The 15,997-nt window shown below is 35.0% G+C and overlaps 5 protein-coding genes across 6 annotated transcripts; 3 read left to right on the top strand and 2 right to left on the bottom strand.

Annotated features, from left to right (window-relative positions):
* The first annotated feature begins 138 nt into the window (after positions 1 to 138).
* On the top strand, positions 139 to 2,079 carry LOC105229561 (RNA-binding protein with serine-rich domain 1). The gene is made up of 3 exons (XM_011209928.4): positions 139 to 295; positions 374 to 547; positions 602 to 2,079. Coding segments are annotated over exons 1-3 (1,194 nt in total). The 5' UTR covers positions 139 to 293; the 3' UTR covers positions 1,620 to 2,079.
* Positions 1,867 to 4,108, bottom strand: LOC105229563 (probable tRNA (uracil-O(2)-)-methyltransferase). Its single transcript, XM_011209929.4, has 3 exons — positions 3,530 to 4,108; positions 3,164 to 3,474; positions 1,867 to 3,102 (listed from the first exon to the last, which is right to left on the bottom strand). The coding sequence occupies exons 1-3, from the start codon at positions 3,885 to 3,887 to the stop codon at positions 2,011 to 2,013; spliced, it is 1,761 nt and encodes a 586-aa protein (XP_011208231.2). The 5' UTR covers positions 3,888 to 4,108; the 3' UTR covers positions 1,867 to 2,010.
* A 266-nt stretch (positions 4,109 to 4,374) lies between these two features.
* On the top strand, positions 4,375 to 6,349 carry LOC105229559 (2-oxoisovalerate dehydrogenase subunit alpha, mitochondrial). The gene is made up of 5 exons (XM_011209925.4): positions 4,375 to 4,553; positions 4,604 to 5,138; positions 5,200 to 5,365; positions 5,429 to 5,632; positions 5,701 to 6,349. The coding sequence occupies exons 1-5, from the start codon at positions 4,485 to 4,487 to the stop codon at positions 6,041 to 6,043; spliced, it is 1,317 nt and encodes a 438-aa protein (XP_011208227.2). The 5' UTR covers positions 4,375 to 4,484; the 3' UTR covers positions 6,044 to 6,349.
* Positions 6,268 to 8,200, bottom strand: LOC105229560 (AP-1 complex subunit mu-1). The gene is made up of 4 exons (XM_011209927.4): positions 8,074 to 8,200; positions 7,832 to 8,006; positions 7,120 to 7,774; positions 6,268 to 7,041 (listed from the first exon to the last, which is right to left on the bottom strand). Exons 2-4 carry the CDS (start codon positions 7,996 to 7,998, stop codon positions 6,583 to 6,585), a joined length of 1,281 nt encoding a protein of 426 aa, XP_011208229.1. The 5' UTR covers positions 7,999 to 8,006; positions 8,074 to 8,200; the 3' UTR covers positions 6,268 to 6,582.
* Positions 8,201 to 9,741: 1,541 nt separating this feature from the next.
* Positions 9,742 to 14,102, top strand: LOC105229558 (importin-13). 2 transcript variants are annotated; one of them, XM_011209923.4, is made up of 11 exons: positions 9,742 to 10,207; positions 10,286 to 10,453; positions 10,506 to 10,655; positions 10,720 to 10,898; positions 10,975 to 11,662; positions 11,713 to 12,312; positions 12,385 to 12,588; positions 12,654 to 12,791; positions 12,857 to 12,949; positions 13,037 to 13,503; positions 13,561 to 14,102. In XM_011209923.4, exons 1-11 carry the CDS (start codon positions 10,052 to 10,054, stop codon positions 13,643 to 13,645), a joined length of 2,928 nt encoding a protein of 975 aa, XP_011208225.2. In that variant the 5' UTR covers positions 9,742 to 10,051; the 3' UTR covers positions 13,646 to 14,102. The 2 variants fall into 2 exon arrangements, with proteins under 2 accessions (XP_011208225.2, XP_029407574.2); XM_029551714.2 differs by lacking the exon at positions 9,742 to 10,207 and having other exon boundaries at positions 10,312 to 10,453; positions 10,706 to 10,898.
* Positions 14,103 to 15,997: the final 1,895 nt, after the last annotated feature.

Here is a 15,997-nt window from a genome sequence, read left to right as displayed (position 1 = left end):
GTATGATAATAAAATTAAATAAAACCTTTTTACTGATTAAAAAAACACATTATCCACACAATATGCATACATTATTCGAAAAAGGGTTCAGTCTGGCAATGATATATGAAGTGCTCGGTTTCAAAATGCGACCATGGCTGTCTTTTTCACACATATACCGGTTACCAAAACGTCAAACAAACGCGAAGTATTATCTTTGGTTGTAGCCATTTTAGTGAAAACTTTAACTCGTTGGTAAATTATTCTTGAAATAGTTCTGCTACGTATCTAATTTTTTAATTTCAATAAACAAAATGTAAGTGCAAAATGTTTTTTGGTTGAGTTTTTCAATAAATTCAACAATTTACTTTGTAACATATCTTTCATTAAACAGGGCTCATGAGCGTTCGCCATCTGCCGGAGTAGAAAAAGAGGGAAAGGATGGAAAAGAATCGTCGACAAAAGATGTTAAGCCAAAAGTTAGTTCGTCATCTAATTCTAACCGTGGACGAGAACGTGATCGCAGGAGGAGAGGATCGGCATCATCTAGCAGCGACAGTAGTGGCAGGTGAGTTTTCTCGGCATCAAAACAATAAAACAATAAGTTTTCGTTTATTACTAGTTCATCAGATAGCAGTTCTTCAAGAACTACTTCAGGATCAGGATCACGTTCAAGCTCTTCAAGTTCAAGCGGGTCATCATCGTCGTCTTCTTCATCTTCAACCGATTCTGATCGCAGTGTAAATAATAGACGCCGTGGTGGAGCAGGTAACTCAAATACTGTAAGAAAGAGTGGATCTCGTTCGCCGCGCCGTTCAAAATCTCCAAAAGACACAAGTAAGGCACGTAAAGATAATTCCCGTTCTAAAGAACGAGAACGGGAAAGGGAACGTGACCGCGATCGTAATGAGCGCGACCGAGACAGAGACAGAGAGCGAAATGAACGAGATCGTCGACGATCACGTTCTCGATCCAAGGAACGTGTGCGTCGCCTTTCAAATGATCGTGGCGGTGGAGTTGGAGTAGGAGACGTTCCCAATGTTAAACGTGAACGTTCTAAAGATCGCGAACGTGAACGTCGTTCGCGTTCTCGTTCTGGTTCACGATCTCCACGACGTCGTGTACGCAGTTCAGGTGAACGCAGTCCTGCGACAAAACGACGTGATCGCTCGCGCTCACGTTCGAATACACCTAAACCCACTCGAATACATGTTGGTCGATTAACCCGCAACGTTACAAAAGAACATGTTGTTGAGATATTCAGTTGCTTCGGAGAGGTGAAAAATGTAGAATTCCCAACCGATCGTTATCACCCTTCTTTTGGACGCGGCATTGCATATGTTGAGTATGCAACGGCAGAGGAATGTGAAGCTGCCATGAAGCAGATGGATGGAGGACAAATTGATGGACAAGAAGTTACTGTGTCACCGGTGTTAACACCAAAAATACGTGCACCTGCTAGACGTCCTTCGCCCATAATGCGACGCCCAGTGGGAAGATGGCGTTCGCCGCCTCAATTCAACAGATTTAATAATCGTGGTAGGCGCTCACCCCCACGAGGTCGACGTTCACCCCGGCGCCGTTCCCGTTCACCAATTCGCCGTCGCAGACGTAGCAATAGCTCGGACAGTTCTCGTTAACGGATAATGAACAAAGAAACAAGTTACTGTGCAAGTTTTAAAGATAACACTACCCAAACAAGAACAAATTTCTTGACTTCTAACTTGTTCTAGCTTTTATTTAAATTTATCTACTTTGCAGTTTACGTCGAAGTCGTCTACTTGATGGTTTATATAAATTAAGAATTGTTCGTATTGAATCAGAGTATTCACCTTTCAATTCAATTATTTTTCTTCAATATCTAAAATTGTAACGATTTAAGATATGTACTTTTAAAAAAGAAATGTAGAAACTGCTATTTATGATTTCTAAATGTGTAACCATAATTTATATTGTAGATCAGAAATAGAAACTTTGATTAAAAACTTATTCAATATATAATTGGATTACCTTACTTAAAAAAGGAATATTTTAATGAATAAATGTACATATTTCGGCCGATAAAGGACAACCATCTGGGTGATGAATGTGAAAAAAACAGGAACGTTTTTTAATAGTCTGCCGATTGCCTTGAGATTGAGATACAAAAGCTTTTGGTTTCCTTATTCCAATTAAGTCTCCACAATGAAACTCAAATATTTCATGTTTGTTTCGTAGTAGAGTTTTAATACCACCACATTCAGCTTTAATACTTTTCAGATCACTTTTAGCTAGATTTTGAGCAATGTCTCTCATCGGCAAGCGGATACCAGACCGCCATTTTCCTCTTTCAGTATTATTTGTTTTTATTGTGTTATTTTCGGGGGACAATAGCTGATGGAATATTTTTAAAATTAAGGCATCTATAATTGTTTTATTGATTTGTGTACAATTTCGAACTTTTTCATGTGGTTCGCGTAATTTCACATCAGCAACCGACATGTTGTTTCTATATTTAATACGCTCTTCTTTAACAAACTGTGCAATGTGTTGCATTTGCTTTTCACTTAAGTTCGATTCATATGAACGTTCGATTCCAACTAAAGCTAATCGTTTTGTACTCGGTATTTTCAAACGATCTTTTAACGTTATAAAACCACAATTTTGTGAAATATTATTTAAATATGAGTAAAAGTCTTGATATATACTTATACTCGTATTGCGACGTTGGAACTTTGCACCAGAAAACTCGTAAGCACAGCATGGAAGTAGAAAGTAACGCATCTGATACCTATGTGTAGCACTTAAGAAGGGTATCCATGGGGATAATTCATCAGAATGGTTACCAATCACCCAGTCTACATCTTCCGGCAGCTTAAACGTTAAAGGTTCGATTGTTTGCTCAATTAACCTTGTGGAGTGTGTGTAATAACCCCATATTTTACGTCGCCGAACATCGTACCCATAACCATTAAAACCTTCCTCAGAGAGTAAATGTACTAGCAAACCATTTCCACATCCCAGATCAGCGAAACCAATTGGGGAACCAACACGATGCCACAGACAAATTAAATAAGCAGCTATCGCCAAGTCTTCATAAACGAATTTTAGAGGATCGGTAGATTCTTTTGCATTGTTCCAGATCTATAAAAAATATAATTGGTGAAAAGTTCCGATATTTTGGACGAATTGTGTACTTTCTTACATTCAAGAACTTTTCAGCGTATTTGGACTTAAGTAGCTTATAAAGTTCATTATATTCTTCTAAGTCCACCAACTGTAAAGATTTCGTGTATTTTTCTTCGTCAACTGAATATAAATTTTCCAAAGAGGCGCTTGTACTCCATTTCAACAGTTTTGGCTTCAGAATAAAATCAGACCATCGCTTACTCTTGTCTCCAACGTCACGTTGAGTAAGTATGACAACTGTTAAGTGGTTGTCAACAAATTGAACAGCAAAATCATCCAAATCATCACACAACTTAAATCGGCATGTGTATGATTTATTTAATAAATCTAAATAATATTCTGTATGTTTTTACAATAGTCGAAAATTAAGTAAATTACGTACCAATTTTACCCACAGCTTCAATATTTTTTTGTAATTTTTTAGTCAGAAATTTATAAAATATTAAAAAACCCTCGCATTCCTCTTCTAAATTTTTATTTTCTATAACACTACGAAGTACGTGTATCAGATCTGCTTCAGATTTTTCAGTAACAGAAGTATCCTTAATTTTGCCTATATCAAACAATTGATCGCAATACAATTGAGAATCACCCACATTAAGAATATGTGCAATCCCTTTTTGCACTTTCAACACTTTATGTACTACACAAGCAAATATTTTTTTATTAACGGCATTGTAATTTCTAATCAATAAAATAATTCCAGTCCAAAATTGCTTTTCCGAAAATAAAGACTCCATTTCAAAGTACTATTATTGTTACGCACTAAACTCTCATTTACTATGCAAATACATCAAAAAATAAGGCCCCAATTTCGGGACACTATAAAAATTTTGTTATTTGATTACTTCCGTAATTATTCATTGAGAAATCATAAATTTCATTGTATAAACCTACAATTTATACAATGATAAATTTGGGCTAATTTTTCACATGGACATAAGCATGCTTTTGTCAAATATATTCATATATATATAAATACATATGCATATATACTGAACGCAGTGTTAGCATAGGCTGCGGTTACACACGAATATTTTGCCAGAGAATGTTAATGAAAATGTTCTCTATTTATTAATATTTTCTGTCAATATTAAATGCATTATAATTCGACTAAATCCTCTTAAAGCACTTTTATATGAATCTAAATTTTGTTAACTATTATTCATATTTTAAAACATTATCGCTTCTTTCTTTGCTATTGTGAACTAACACATGTTCCGGAGACAGTTATGTAATTGTTGATACTATTTTTATTTACATCCTAGTGTACTCGCACTTTTTTATAATTTCGTTTTATCCTTTTGTAAGTGCTATTTGGGAATCTACCTTCCATTATGTCCTTAATTCGACAAACGTTAAAACACTTCGCTCGTATTAACGGTATATTGGCTAAGCGATTGCTGGTAAGTCAGAAGGAAATTCATTGGAAAAACAATTTATAATTTTTGTGCAGTCTCTAGATAATGCAAACGTTCAAAATCGATATAATAATTCTACTTCAACGGATGATCCGTCACAATTTCCTGGTGCAAAAGCACCCTTCGTTTCGAATTTAAAATTGATTGAGCATACTGACTATGACGCTATTCCTATTTACCGGGTCATGGACAGTGACGGATACATTTCCGACGATTCGCAGGATCCCCAGTTAAGTAAGGAAGTTGTACAAAAAATGTTCAATGATATGGTCCAACTTAACACTATGGATAAAATTCTATACGAGTCTCAACGCCAGGGCCGTATATCGTTCTACATGACGAATTTTGGCGAAGAAGCATCGCATATTGGAAGTGCAGCTGCTTTAGAAATGCGTGATTTGATATATGGCCAATACAGGGAAGCTGGAGTATTAGTTTGGCGTGGTTTTCGCATCGATCAATTCATTGATCAATGCTATGGTAACTGTGATGATGACGGCCGTGGCAAACAGATGCCAGTACATTATGGAAGCAAGGAATTAAATTTTGTGACCATCTCTAGCCCATTGTGTATGTTTTTTTCGTAGAATAGACCTACATCTTAAATATATTTTTACAATTTAACAATTAGCAACTCAAATGCCACAAGCTGTTGGTGCTGCATATGCTATGAAGTTACGTCCCAATAATGATGCTTGTGTAGTATGTTATTTCGGAGAAGGTGCAGCATCTGAAGGTGATGCGCATGCCGCTTTTAACTTTGCAGCAACGCTACAATGTCCAGTTATTATGTTCTGGTATTTTAAAAATTTATTTTAAATTTTATTTTGGATTCAATTGAATTAATAAAATATTTTCAGCCGAAACAATGGATTTGCAATATCTACTCCTTCGCACGAACAATACAAAGGAGATGGAATCGCAGCTCGTGCTCATGGTTATGGCATGGCAACCATTCGCGTCGACGGCACAGACGTCTTCGCTGTTTACAACGCTATGAAATTGGCTCGTAAATATGTACTTCGTGAAAACAAACCAGTTGTTTTTGAGGCCATGGCATACCGGTAAAGTATGATTTGTATGCCTTAATTGTTTATGTAATTTTTATTTTTATTTTTTTCATTATTTGAAGAGTTGGCCACCATTCGACATCAGACGATAGCACCGCTTATAGATCTGCTGATGAAATCGAAGTATGGAATTCAAAAGAACATCCTTTATCCAAACTAAAGAGCTACATGGTTCGCAAAGGATGGTTTAATGAAAATGATGAAAAAGAGTTTGTAAAAGACGTACGGAAAAAAGTTTTGAAACAAATTAATGTATCAGAAAAAAAACTTAAACCTAACTGGAAAGAAATGTTCGAAGGCGTTTACTCTGAAATACCTGCGCATTTGAAGGAACAAATGAAGGAGTTGGAGTCTCACATCAATACACATAGGAACCACTATCCTGTAAAAAACTTTCAAGAGTAAGATTTCACTATGATACAAACTTTCTTCGCTTTAAAACGCTGTAAAATAGTTTTAAAATTCGTAAACTCAAATCTTTGTCTTAACTTGTGATAATCAAAGTGCATTTATTAGTTTTAAGAAATAATATTGAGTAATAATATATTGTATCATGTTTGCATGATATTATTAGTTTTAAGAAATTAATCCGAAAACTTCCCTATATGTCAACAAAAACACATTGCCACTGAAATTATTGAGTAATAATATATTGTATCATGTTTGTAAAAGTTTTAAAATAAATCTTGGTTTATCTGTTATAAAATATAAGTACATGCATATTAAAATATTAAAGCTGTCAGAAATTGCATTTTAACTATGCGAGACAAACAAGAACAAATATTTTGAAACGAAATATTTTATAAGTGCAATACAGAACTTTAGTTGAATGGAATGGATATTTTATTGCAAATTTCGACAGATTTGCGGAAACAGAAAATGGGTGCAATACGCTTTGCTTATACTACACAGTTGTATATATATATATTTTCTTCGTTGACTTTTTAATTAGTACGAAGTTGATAATCGCCGTTTTGTGTTATATAGCGTACCCAAGGTAACGCTTGATAGCCACTCTTCTCAATTATTTTTAAATACCGAACTTGTATACCCGATGTTGTAAAGTAAGGTATTTCAAAACGAACTTGTATTGGAGGTTTTCCTTCATTATTGTCTTCGCTTTCAACGCTTGGCAATCCAAAATGTGCACGCATTAAATACTCCTTACCGCCAGGAAAGGATTTAATAGTCCATATTATGGCGTTTTGCTCTGGAGCATATTTGCAACTACCAATAGTTGTTTTAAACTTAGGGGAATCTGCATCTGCGGGAACGGGAATGACAATTTCGACGTTGTTCGCTGTAGAGCGTCGTTTAAATTGTGACTTAGCCTTTATCATGTATTCGACACGAGAGTGGACGTGACGTTCAATAACGGATTCAATCCAAATCAAGGGTTTTACCTATTCGTGTAAACATAATGTAAGGTGACAATCAGTGTTTGCATCATGGCATATTTGTCAAGTTATGGTTCTACTTACATGTGTATTAAGACGATAGGACATCAATTCAAATTCTCCATCGGGTGGAATAAACGATATTGTACGGTCGTTCTCAAAACGAGATAAACGCACGCATTGATGAAATTTCACATCTTCCAATTCAACTGACTTTGATTTGCCACGTCCGGTGCTCTCAAATAATACTTTGTCATTCAATCCCAATCGCAATTCAGGCATTCCAGACAAGTACACCCTCATTTTTATGGCTCCTACTATTTCACTTCTTAATACATTCCCATTGGCGTTGGCCAAAAGATTGACAGATTCTATCACATCAAGAAATACTTCATTTTTACGGTATTTGATACCTTCAGAGCGCCAAGACACAGCGTTGGTAACCGCCAGAGGTGGCCGGGGTTGGAGTTCTAATTTATGTCCTTCTTGTGTAATGTATTCCTGCAATATTTTCGAATCTGTCGTCTGTGGGTATCCAAAATCAATCAACTCATCAAGTAGTTCATAAATAATTACAAAATTATCGCGAATTGACTCTTCTTCTAGTTCTTTAAAATACTCAACAAAAACCTGTGCAATTTTATGCAGAAAAACGAAAACCAAAGCAATATTAACATTCTTGTTCCGTGGTGTAGTTGAAACAATATACAGGTTGTTCGTCTTAATGTACGCAAAGGTGCTGGATAAATTTTAAAATTAGTAACTATTTTTTAATCAAATAATCTATTGTACTTACTGATCGGCAGTCTGCAATATGGGGGTTATTAGACCCTCTTCTTCGCGTTCCATTAATAGTGGCATAAACTTGTCAATAGCAGCCATATCCATTGTATCTCCTCGATAATTACGTGATATCAATACTTTACCTTTGACATCCAGTACGTATATTGCCGACGAGGACATTATTATATCTTTTTATACAATAACTTACAAATAAAAAGGTCGATATAATTAATTAGAAGCTATTAAACTTATTACCAAATGTCGTAACTCTGTCTTGCTTATATTCTTTACAGAAAATTTACATAATTTTTTAACATTTGTACAAATTAAACGAATATAAATTTTTCACTAAGGTGCCACACACTTTGCTGTGATGACGACAATCACCTGTCAAACTGTTTGACATTCACAGTGAACGATACGTTGCCATGTTTTGAATTTCATTATTTATATGGAAATATACTTTGTTATAAGCAATATCCGTAAAAAGTAATATTTTTATTTATATTTGTCAATATATTCGTAATATGAATTAAATTAAAAAATTCATTATATTGAAGATTTTTTATTAATTGTGAATTTTAAGCAACGCCCCAGACTGCCACTTGTATTTTGTGCACATATGTACATTCATTCGTTTTTACATATATACATTAGGGGTATTCTCTTGCTCTTGCAAAACCCGGTGCACGGTGCAAGAATTGCAGATTTACAACGGCACAACAACAAACACACGCAGAAAATTATTTGCAATGGCTGTAAAATATGTCAGACCAAAACCCATGTATATTTGCGTGCAATGTCACGCAAAAATAAAATTCCAACCCTGTTGTAGTTCCCATTTTACATAAAGACATATTACGTCGTTAAATTGTTGAGAAAGGTAAATTTTAATTAGATTTAATAATTTCTATTTAAATTATAAAGTTTTGTTACAGTTTTTTTTTGTTAAAAATGTATGCAGAAGGTGCGCCAATTCACAATAGCCATGCACAATAGTCATTTACAATAAATTGACTGAATAATTCGCTCATATATCACTAGATTCTGCAATGGGTGCTCTTGTGACCTTGTATATTTCGGTGTAGTATTTTTGCAATCTGCAATCATGCAAGAGCAAGGGAATACCCCTATTTCCATTATCAACCAACTACTAAACTATTTTAAATAATATTTTTACTTGCCTTAATTTTAATTTGCAATATTTTGGATAAAAAACAACAATTCAAAGGACCTGGAACTTTCTTTATTAAGATTATCATTTCTGTATTGAACGGAATAAATAATAAACAAATGAATAATTACAAACTAATTTCATATTTTATAACATAATTAGGGGTATTCTCTGGCTCTTGCAAAACCCGGTGCACGGTGCAAGAATTGCAAATTTCCAACGGCACAACAACAAACACACGCAGAAAAATATTTGCAAGGGCTGTGAAATATGTCAGACCAAAACCCGTGTATATTAGCGTGCAATGTCACGCAAAAATAAAATTGCAACCCTGTTGTAGTTGCCATTTTACATAAAGACATATTACGTCGTTAAATTGTTGAGAAAGGTAAGTTTTAAATAGATTTCAAAATTTCTATTTAAATTATAAAGTTTTGTTACAGTTTTTTTTTGTTAAAAATGTATGCAGAAGGTGCGCCAATTCACAATAGCCATGCACAATAGTCATTTACAATAAATTGACTGAATCAGTCGCTCATATATCACTAGATTCTGCAATGGGTGCTCTCGTGCCCTTGTATATTTCGGTGTAGTATTTTTGCAATCTGCAATCTTGCAAGAGCAAGAGAATACCCCTATTGTTATGTAGCAGCTGTTATTTAAAGTTCATATCGGTATTCATTTTTATAAGCTCGAAATTTTTCCATCTCGGGAGCTGGGTGGCATCATTTATTGTACTGCACTCCATTGTGAATTGTTGTTCTTATTGGAAATATATATTCGGCTTGATAGTGTCAATAAATTTTAAGGCCGCTTCATCATATTTTTTTCTTATAAGTGGTTATTATATTATAATCTTACAATTATTTAGTTGTAATATCAGTACAAAAGGAAATATAAATCGGTGCTCCTTGGGCAATAACAACACAATATAAGACTATATAAGGAAGGGGCGAACGTAATCGCAACACCACCCTTCGCTTATCGAAGTGTATTTGAAACTCCTCAAACCATAATATCGCTTAAAGTAGCTAACTTGTAGCACTATTAACCCAAAATATGGAACCAATTGATATATCGCGATTAGAGGAGGCAGTTATTGTCTTTTATCGATCAACTTCTCAAGAGCAAGCTATAACGCATGATTGGCTTACTAAGGCTCAAACAAGTCCACAAGCATGGCAATTTTCGTGGCAGCTAATGGAACTAGGCAAGGTGAAAAAATATATAATAATAATAATTATTCAATATCTATTAGTAATATAAATTTAAACCTTTGGTATTGATTTTTAGAGTCAAGAAGTACAATTCTTTGGGGCCGTCACATTACATTCTAAACTAATGAAGTATTGGCATGAAGTACCTCGAGAAAATCACGATGAACTAAAACAAAAAATTTTGGAAAAAATTGTTCAATTCGCTTGTGGTCCTAAATTAGTTCTTAATCGATTGTGTATTGCTGTAAGTTAATTTTAAACGTGTTAATATTCAATGTAATAATACTGCTCTACAGCTCAGCGCTTTCATTGTGCATATGCTTGGAGAATGGTCAACAGCTATAGAGGATGTTATAAACACCTTTCAGAATGAGCAGATACCAAACGTCAATAAAGAAATGCAATTATGGATAATGTTGGAAGTTCTGCAAGCTATACCAGAAGAAGTTGGGTTCCCTGTTTTTAACATAATATGCCACATTAATTTTCATCAAAGATATTTTTAAACAGATGCAAGCAATTTTCACGTCGGTCAAAAGAACGACATTGCGTGCAGAGGTAGCAAAGCGCACCCCATTAGTAATGGAGACAACAGAAGCTTACTTAAAAATGCAATTGGATCATGAATGGGATAGTGAATGTTTTAGCAATATGACTCGAGCTGTTAAATGTGTTGGTACATGGGTAAAGTAAGTAAAGGTTTTAACTAATTTTTCAATGTAACTGCTTAGATGCTGATATTAAACACTTTTGTTTTAAATGTAGACATGTCGGGTTTTCTATTGAAAATTGTCAGAATATTACCGCAATATTGCTTAAATTGACCAACAAATGCTACTGGCCTTGCATACAGGACGCGGATGGGGATGGATGTATGTCTGCTGATGAAAATGAATTAGCCGAGACGTGCCTAAAAACCTTACTGAGCATAATTATTCAACCAGATTGTCATTCCTATCCTAAAACGGCTTTTATATTGATTCGAATGTTTTTAGACTCACTATGCGATATTACAAAAATGGAATGGAAACGTGATAACAACAACGAAGACATTGTAGTTAATATTTACACACTATTCGTATCTGCCGTTGAAAGGCATTCACAACTTCTGTTAAGTGGAATAACAACTACCGATCCGGAGCTTTCTGTTCTCTACGGTCGTCTTGTTAATGAGATTCTACAATGTACTGATAAACCGGGAATATACCCAGTGGAAGAATCCTGTAGCAGCATGGCTATGGGGTTTTGGTATTTGCTACAAGATGAGGTTTTTGCTATGCACAACGAAGAGGAACGATTGAAGTGTTGGGAATATATAAAACCATTATACGCACATTTAACTCGAATATTAGTTCGCAAATCAGAACAGCCTGATGACAATTCCATTGACAAATGGACATCAGATGATTTGGAAAGTTTTCGTTGCTATCGTCAAGACATATCAGACACATTCGTAAGTATTTTATTACCATAATGGATTACCATTTTTAAATACCCTTTCAGATGTACTGTTATGATGTTTTACACGAGTATATACTTGATATACTGGCAACAGTACTCGATGAGACTATTGCTGAGATGCAAAATAATCCCACACAATGGACTAAACTTGAGGCTTGCATATATTCATTCCAATCGGTAGCAGAACATTTCGCAGGAGAAGAATTAAAGCAGATACCAAAGCTGATGCGTGTTCTATCCGAAATTCCTTACAATAAAATGAATGAAAAGCTACTTGGAACCGCACTGGAGACTGTTGGTTCTTACTGCCAGTGGCTAAAAGAAAATCCGACCTATATACCCCCTGCTATTGAACTGCTAGTGCGAGGACTAAATTCCAATATGTCTGCTCAAGCTACTTTAGGGCTTAAAGAGCTCTGTTGTGATTGCCAACTTCAAATGAAACCATACGCTGAACCACTTTTAAATGCTTGCCATACTTCGCTAACCTCGGGCCAGATGAAAAATTCTGATTGTGTACGTTTAATGTATAGCATAGGAAAACTTATGAGCTTGCTACCAGCTACAAATATACCAAACTATTTGGATATTATAGTAGGCCCATGCTTCGAGGAATTGCAGACCATTTGCCAAAATGATTGTGTAAGGAGAAAAATATAATTCTATTTAAGAATTGTTCCAAGCTGGGTTTTCCTGTTTTATTTTTTTTTTTAGAAAACACCAGCAACGCGGATAAGAACCATTTTTCGACTAAATATGATATCAACATTATTCTCCTCACTCAACACAGACTTGGATGAAGATGATCAGATCGAAGATCTAGAAAACGTGCAACCAGTGTTAATAGTAATGCAGAAAACTATGCCTATATTTCGGCAAATTGCTGAACTTTGGGTAGAAGAAATAGATGTTCTTGAGGTAAAATATTATTGCTACAATATGAAACTAATATAAATATGTATTAACTATATATATGTATTTAGACGGCCTGTACTGCTTTACAACATGCAATTGTCAATCTCAAATCCAGCTTTCGACCTATGTTACAAGACCTCTGTTGCTTCATTGTCGCTATTTTCCAAACGCGTTGCTGCGCGCCAACTTTGGAAATATCCAAAACGGTTTCTAGTTTTCAATTTGAACTTAAGTAATAGTTTTTAATTTTTATATTTGTTTATTTATTTAGGCTATTATAATCTTCTATAAGGACGAGGGGTGTAAGTCTTTAATGCAGCAACTTCTAGTTGAACTCGTGCTTCACAGTTTTAAATTATTCGAAGTGAGTTAAACTTGAATATACAATATAAATATAAAGTATACTTATGGTAAATATTAATTTTTATGTTAAATACATTACTACCGAAAGTCCACACCTGAGAACGCTTTCTCGAATATCGCCGACACAATTGAGGTGTTTTATGCATGCCTCATGCAGATCATCAAAAAGTTGCCGCAAGCCCTAGATGACAAAGCGATTGCATTTGATAGGTTAATATACTATGCGTTAAAAGCAATGACCTTGCCCGAAAATGGTCCTATACGCACCGGTGTTCAGTTTCTGTCGCATTTTATTCTGCAATCACGTAATTATCCGGGTATGACACAAGCAGTGCTTAATGCTGGCGAGGAGATTATTCGCACTGCAGTGTTGTGTGTTGGCTGTGTCGCTCCCCGACAGCAAGTGGAAAAATTCGCTGATATTTTCATGGCAATCAATAAAAAATATCCAGCGGAATTAGTTGCTTGGCTGAAGTTAGTTATACAGGTACCAAACTATCCCACACAACTTGTCGACGAAGCTGAGAAATCTAAATTTGTTACACTGATTATAAGGTAAGAACAAAAAGGAAATACCATTGAATTACGCCCTGTAACGTAATTGTCTTTTAGGGAAAAAGTCAACAGACGCTTGCTGCAAAAACATCTCAGCGATTTCGCAGTAAAATCGCGAGGCCTAACAGATAAATTTCAGTAGAAGCTTCAAATAAATTTAATTTAAAAAATAAAAAAATATCCAACTGTACATAATTCCTCTTTGCCAAATTATGTTAATCGTCACTAAACGTCGATGTTTGATGTAATAGTGACATGCAAATTTGTTATGCTTTCCCGTGTTAGTATTTGCCGTATTTTCAATGACTTAGGTAGGTGTTTTGCGAGATTATTAAGAGTCGAGTTAAATTGTTTAATTTTAGATTTATCGACCTACATTTTAAAATAAGCACTGAGTTTATATTTGTTTATGTTTTATAAATATCGCATTTTTTTGTTATGAAAATGATTACAAAACAACTCAATAAAAATTTTGAAAAATTGTGGTCTCATCACACATTACTTAATATATATAGTAAATATAAGTAAATAAATTATTTTAAACAATTAGAAATTTCATTTAATGAAAAAATCTGAAAATATAATATATTAAAGTTGAAGTTTGGTTTATTAACTTATTGAAGTATTAGTTTTTGGACAAGGTTAATTTACAAGAATATATGAAATTTTCGAACTTCGTTTCAGAAGAGTACATAATCTAATTATATAAAAGGTAAAAATAAAAGACATAGGTTATAAACTATTATAGGTAAAGTCTAGCACGTGTACCAACAGCTGACGTTGTTGTAATAGGTGCCGTTCAAGGTTCCAAGTTTGTGTACATACAAAGCGGATTCTCTGGAATACATACATAGCTGTGTGTACAGTAATTGTGAAAAATGTGATAGTAGCAATTTAGAACTATTTCTTTTCGGATCAATAACAACACAAAAAGGCTTTCAATCAATAAACGATCATAATCTGCAGCATGACTAATTATTTTTTTAGTTAATAAAAATTACACAAATGTTCATCATTAAAAGTGTTGTTTGAGTAAATGCTTATTGTAACAGTCAAAAATGTTTTATCTACATTACTCTGAATAGCTATGAAATAAAGACAAAAAATTCGTAGAATTGTAAATGAATTATTGATTTTTCATTATGTACGGACAAATAAAGCTATTAACTTTTAATAAACCGAAACAACCCGAACCAGAACTTTGCAATTATGAAAATTCAACATTAATTTTTTGTATAAAAAATCGGTACACCAACAAAACTATAAATAAAGGTAAAGAATAAGAGTAAGTGCCGTGGATAGATATTTGTATATGTAGATAAGTTCGTTATAATTTATATACTTCTGCTGTTTAAGAATATCAAATAGTGCTTCTGCATGGGCACACTAGCGCAACTTGCGAGCGTTTTTACTGTAAGGACCATATCGCTACCCATAGGCAATTCTCGATCACATTTTAATAACTTAGCGACGGAATACACTTCCTCACTCCGAATTCCTGACTGAAAATACTCGCTTAAATTAGTTCATTATGGACTTTTTTTATTTAACATAGGGACCCGATTATACCAAACTTTAAGGCAATCATTCAATTCCGTTCCCTGGCCTACGTTACCAGAACGGACCCGGATTTTTATCCGGCCAAGACCTATCAGCTCGGCAGAATTCTGCCGCTACAACAACAATAACAATCATTCTATTCCATTCCAACGACAGTCCGATCTGAGTAACCGGAACGGACCCAGATTATCTGGTCCAGGATAGTCAACTCGGAATCATTCTTCAAAATTGCTTTAGAGATGTTTTCTACCGCTACAAGAACAACAAGCATCTTCCAACCGGTTCTTAAAACGCAACACTAGTATGACTAGCGGGGACCAAAATGTCACAGATAAGTAAGCTACAGATTAAGTAGAGCATCCTGCACATCAAATAGTGACTATGATGCGTACAACCCCCAAACAATACCTTAAGGACCATTTGCTTGAAGCAAAACCCTTCCTCAAGTGTGTGTGTCAGTCCACATAACACCCATAAGATGTAATATAATATAAATAGGCACTCAGTGTCATTCGTAGAGATTAACACTATTTACGACTTACAATTACTGTACGAGGTGTGTTCAAAAAGTATCGCGAATCGTAACTGGCAGTTTTCTTCGATTGCAGGGGCGTGGTGCATCATGAGTTCTTGCCACAGGGAAGAACGGTCAATAAGGAATATTACCTACAAGTTATGCGCAATCTGCGCGAAGCAATCCGCCAGAAACGCCCGGATTTGTGGAAGAACAACAATTTGCTTTGGCACCATGATAACGCCCCTGCTCACACACATCGTTGCTTGTGCGCGACTTTTTGACCAAAAACAACACACTAATGATGCCGCAGCCCCCGTATTCCCCAGATCTGGCTCCCTGTGACTTTTTCTTGTTCCCTAAACGGAAGAAGCCCATGAAAGGACGACGTTACGCTTCTCTTGGCGAGATAAAGACGGC

This window comes from Bactrocera dorsalis, chromosome 2 (assembly GCF_023373825.1).
Source record: "Bactrocera dorsalis isolate Fly_Bdor chromosome 2, ASM2337382v1, whole genome shotgun sequence".
NCBI classification, from domain to species: Eukaryota; Metazoa; Arthropoda; class Insecta; order Diptera; family Tephritidae; genus Bactrocera; species Bactrocera dorsalis.
The sequence above is the reverse complement of the archived record's forward strand: the minus strand, read 5'-3'. Positions and strand labels throughout refer to the sequence as shown.